This window comes from Centroberyx affinis, unplaced genomic scaffold (genome assembly GCF_046629955.1).
Source record: "Centroberyx affinis isolate AG114_WGS23_722 - 3 ecotype Tasmania unplaced genomic scaffold, CSIRO-AGI_Caff_v1 ptg005018l_1, whole genome shotgun sequence".
NCBI classification, from domain to species: domain Eukaryota; kingdom Metazoa; phylum Chordata; class Actinopteri; order Beryciformes; family Berycidae; genus Centroberyx; species Centroberyx affinis.
In genome coordinates, this window is record NW_027282472.1 from 421,392 (window position 1) to 426,377 (window position 4,986).

The 4,986-nt window shown below is 45.7% G+C and overlaps 1 protein-coding gene across 4 annotated transcripts; it reads left to right on the forward strand.

Moving 5' to 3' along the window:
- The first annotated feature begins 301 nt into the window (after window positions 1–301).
- On the forward strand, window positions 302–4,772 carry crtap (cartilage associated protein). Of its 4 annotated transcripts, XM_071545687.1 has the most exons (7): window positions 305–870; window positions 1,646–1,795; window positions 2,544–2,715; window positions 3,006–3,134; window positions 3,400–3,545; window positions 3,654–3,737; window positions 4,384–4,772. In XM_071545687.1, the coding sequence occupies exons 1-7, from the start codon at window positions 409–411 to the stop codon at window positions 4,429–4,431; spliced, it is 1,191 nt and encodes a 396-aa protein (XP_071401788.1). In that variant the 5' UTR covers window positions 305–408; the 3' UTR covers window positions 4,432–4,772. The 4 variants fall into 4 exon arrangements, with proteins under 4 accessions (XP_071401789.1, XP_071401790.1, XP_071401791.1 ...); XM_071545688.1 differs by lacking the exon at window positions 3,654–3,737 and having other exon boundaries at window positions 302–870; XM_071545689.1 differs by lacking the exon at window positions 3,006–3,134 and having other exon boundaries at window positions 302–870.
- Window positions 4,773–4,986: the final 214 nt, after the last annotated feature.

A 4,986-nucleotide genomic window follows, 5' to 3' on the forward strand; every position in this document is an offset into this window, starting at 1 on the left:
GATCGAGAAAAGAATACCATTTTAAAGTGAACTAGGCCTACTGTCTATCTAGAACGTCCTTGGTCAGTTTTAAAATGGAATAAAATGACAAATTGTACTTGAACCCCTCCTAAAAGTTGCGGGACTACAGCCCACAAAAAGCACGAGATTCAATAGAAAAAAATGTCTATTCTCTCACAAATGGTTACTACAAGAGTTGTTACATAGCACCAGAACAACAGCAGTGATTTGGTGGGAGGAGCAGCTCCGGCGGCCCCCACCCGCCAGCGCGACTATTCCTGCCCTGTGGCCGGGGGAGGGGAGGCTGTGTCCGGATACGTGGTGGGACTAGAGGCGGTCCTAGAGACCCACGCACACCAGCAATCCGGAGACGTATCCCAGCCGCCCCACCATTTAGAAAACTTAAAAATGGCACCCTCCACCTCTTCTCAACTCTTCTCGGTACTGTTATTCGCCTTTTGCATCACCGTAGTGCATTCCCAATATGAGAAATACAGCTTCAGGAGCTTCCCGAGGCACGAGCTCATGCCGTTGGACTCCGCGTACAAATACGCGTTGGACCAGTACACCGGGGAGAAGTGGCAGGAGACCGTGGAGTACCTGGAGGTGTCTCTCCGGCTGTACCGGCTGCTGCGGGACAGCGAGGCCTTCTGCAACCTGAACTGCAGCTCCCTGCGGCTGGACAACGAGGAGAAGTTTGCGGAGTTTCCCGAGCTGCGGGTGTTTGGGAATGTTATGAAGAGAGCGCAGTGCCTGAAGCGCTGCAAGCAGGGGCTGCCCGCGTTCAGGCAGACCATGCCCAGCCGGGACACCGTGGACGAGTTTGAGAGGAGAGAGCCGTACCGATACTTGCAGTACGCCTACTTCAAAGTGAGCAAGCAGAGATTTCAGTAGTTTGTTAAACTGGGGGAGGGGAGGGGAGGGGGGGTGTTTAACTCAGTTGACTCATCTTTTTATGCGGAGATCAATCTTTATGACCCAGATTTATGGCATGCACCATCTGAAGTATCAAACTGATGTGTGAGAATAGGGGTTTTTAATGGAGGAACAGATAAATTCATGTTTTTCTGACAATATTATTTGGTGGTTGTTAACCTTATGATGATCACCGACCGGGAAGTCATGGTTTACCCAACTTTTTAATTCCCACTACATCACCGGGGATAATTACAGTGCGTCCAACCTTTCTCCTAAACCTCACAGTCACACTGTCACACTGACATTGATATGGAAGTGATGATTTTTCCTTAAAGGGGTTCTGACGTCACATAGCTACGTGCCACGGATGCATAAGGGGGGCTCTATTCTCCAAAAGGGGAGATCCTTAACTTTTACGTGTGTGTATCTGTGTTTTCTTGTACTTCTATCCTCACAAGGATATAAAGATGAGGAGAATACTGTAAATTAGGACATTTTGCCAGTCCTGACTTCTGCGAGGTGTTGGTTTAAGGTTAGGACTGAGGTTTATGGTTAAGGTTAAAATTAGCATTAGGTTTAGGTTAGGCATGTAGTGGTGAGGGTTAAGATCAGGATTAGGGGTTAGGGAATGAATAGAGACCTTTAAGGACCTTTCTGGGTGTATTTTTAGTTTCCTGAATTGATGAGCACAAACAAGTTTTGAATGTGTTTGTGTTTTTCCTTGCAGTCGGACAAGCTGGCCAAGGCGGTGTCTGCAGCCCACACCTTCCTGCTGAAGCACCCAGATGATGAGATGATGCAGAAGAACATGGCCTACTACAGGAGCCTGCCGGGGGCCGACGAACACCTCAAAGACCTGGAGACCAAATCCTATGAGGTACACACACATGCACTCACACACACTGAGACACACTTTAAGTTAGATTCTTAAGTGCACAAAGGGAAGACTGCGTGCACATAAGCGTTACACCCATACCACATGCACACATGTCTGTATTGCCATGCACACAAGCCTTCCTATTCTTGGTTGTGTGGGTGTGGTAGGTTTGATGTGGTAGCAGCCTGTGGTGGGAAGGCTAAGCTAGCCTATAGCCATCAGGACAGGACAGGGTCATGGACCAGTGGTTCCCAAAGCGTGGTCCGGGGACCTCCAAGGGTCTTTCGGAGGGCTGCAGGGGGTCCCCAGCAAAATGAGGAGTAGTTTAATTTCACTATGCTGTTATTTCACTCACTAGAGGATTTATAAGGAGGAGTGTTTTGATCAGAGGTTTCACTGCCCCCTCCCCATTTACAGTACAGACAGTTGTATCATATAATAGTTATATATAATATATAATAGTACAAAATCTAATGTGTCTAATCTTTTTGGGGGTCCTTGACAGGGAAAAGTTAGAGAATCCCTGGTATAGAAAGCAACAGTGATCCCATTCATTAAATAGACAACACAAATACACTACACTTTACTATTATTTATGAGGCACTATTGACCTAGATGACAGAATGCTCATTAACAATGTGAATTGCCTACAATTGTACCCCAAATTAACATTTAACAACTGTGTTTGAGTGGACATCCGCATTCTCATTGGTATATTTCCTGATGTTTGTTGTGTTTGCTATTGCAGACATTGTTTGTGCGTGCGGTGAGGGCATATAATGGGGATAACTACCGTACCTCGGTGTCAGACATGGAGCTGGCGCTGCGGGACTTCTTCAAGGTCTACGACGAGTGTCTGGCCGCCTCGGAGGGCGCCAGGGAGATCAAAGACTTCAAAGACTTCTACCCCTCCATAGCTGGTCAGTTTACCCCTGTCTCCCTGTGTTTATCCCATCACTACCTCAGTCTGCATCTATCCATACTCCCTGATCCAATCTTATTGTTTTCTAGATCAATAGCCTCCTCTGTCTCTGTCTTGTTCTTTTCTTTCATTTCACCCCTTCTCCATTCCTACATTTCTTGCTATTTCTCCATTTCTTCTTATTCTTCAACTGTCGTCTTTCTGACACACATCCTTAGAGTTCACCAACAGTTCTAGTGCAGAGCTTTGATTTATTGAGCTATTGATTTAATACACTTTCCCCTCCAGATCACTATACAGAGGTCCTAGAGAGGAAGGTGAGGTGTGAGAACGAGCTGACGCCTGTCGTAGGAGGATTCATTGTGGAGAAGTTCGTAGCCACCATGTACCACTACCTGCAGTTCGCCTATTACAAATGTGAGTAGCATGTTGTTATGGTTTTATTATTGCTGACTTACACCCAACTTTGCAAGTGTCCACACTCCTCTGTGCTATAGCTTTTATCAAGGAAGATTACATTACTGATTGAGAAGATTCATGTTACAGCAACCCTGGTGGATTCTCGAAGCTATAAACACTTACTACTTCTGCCTCGTACCTGTGAATTCTAACTGCTATTTCAGTGGCTTGTGCTAAATGTGCCGTAAGTTGTAATTCCAAAGTACTGTTGTTTTCTTTTCAGTGAACGACCTGAAGAACGGAGTGCCATGCGTGGCCAGTTACATGCTGTTCGACCCCAGTGATGAAGTCATGAAGAACAACGTGGCCTACTACCAGTTCCACAAAGAGAAATGGGGGCTGACAGAAGAGGACTTCCTTCCCAGACCAGTAAGACACATGAATGATCACACACACACACAGTTTTTGTCCCCATTTTCTCTTTGTTTCAGAAGATGCAGAAATGCACCCTTTTTTCCCTGTGTGTGCGTGTTACAGGAGGCAGTGCGGTACTACAACCAGACCACCATGCAGCTACAGATGCTGGAGTTCTCCAGACAGCGCCTGGCGAGCGAAGACGAGGTTTGTGCCTTTATTTACATATTTGTGTGTGTGTTTTTGTGTGCGCATGCGGGTGTGTTCCAGGATGCTTCCAGAAGGTTATCTTGGGTTGAGGCAAGGGGGGACGAGATGTAAATCTACGCTTAAAATAGACCTGCATGATTCCCCATAAAGTCAGCTGTGGTGTGGTTTAGGGTGTTTGTAGCTCTCATAGGCTCTTTGCTTATAAAGTATGGAAAAAACCCGGATTCCTCAGTTTGGTCACATGATGCCCTGCAGTACAATGTGGCCCCTGTGTTTATCCAGCTGCAATACCACAGATGGCCAGGGGGTGGCAGCATGTCACCGGCATTTCGTTATGTCATTATGATGCAGCAGTAGGACTGTGCTTATCAGGGCGACCAAACATAAACCAGGATTACATGCTGAATGTGGTAAATACCATTCAGTTCCTACCTGTAATCTGTTTAGTAACGCCAGGTATGAAAAACCACAGATATAACTGTGAGTGGGAGGAAATATGCAAAGTCACTCAATGTAAATGTCACTTTCAAGCAATCAGGCACCTCTTGAGTTCTCTCTGGTTTGTTTTTTCTCATGTTTGTGTGTGTTTGTGTGTGTGTATGTGTGTGTGTGTGTGTGTGTGTGTGTGTGTGTGTGTCCACAGGGGGAGGTGGTGCAGTTTATGGATGAATTCCTGGATGAGGATGAATAGCGCACATTGGAAGCTCTGGCTAAACACTGAAAAACAAACATGAACAACAAAACAGCACCAACTCTCCCCAGCTCGTATTTATTGGATATTGTAAGAGGCTCTGATTGGTCACTGCAGCTCCACATCCTGAATGTTTTTATACTTTATTTTGTGCACTAAACATATAGTTCAGTGATAGGGACATACAGTATAGTGACTAACTGGGATGAGTGTGATGATGATGATAGTGGTGGAGATTTTTTTTTTTTACTCACTGTTTTGTGTCTTTATTCCCCCACTGTGAATTGTTTGTGTCTGTTGTCTTACAAAGATGGTCCTTTTTACAATAAAAAAATCACTTGCCGGACATCAAATCTCTTGAGTAATCATTCCAGTGTTCAACAGTGGAGTTGCTGGTGCTGTGGACGTGGCTCAGTGGGAATAAAATCAATTCAGCTCATTGATTTTTGACTCGGGCGCTAATAAAAAGTTCTAGAGAGAGGACAGGGAGGAGGAGGACGCAGAGCTGAAGGAGGGACGGCGAGGGTCCTTTTAATGAAACCTGATCAGGGTCCG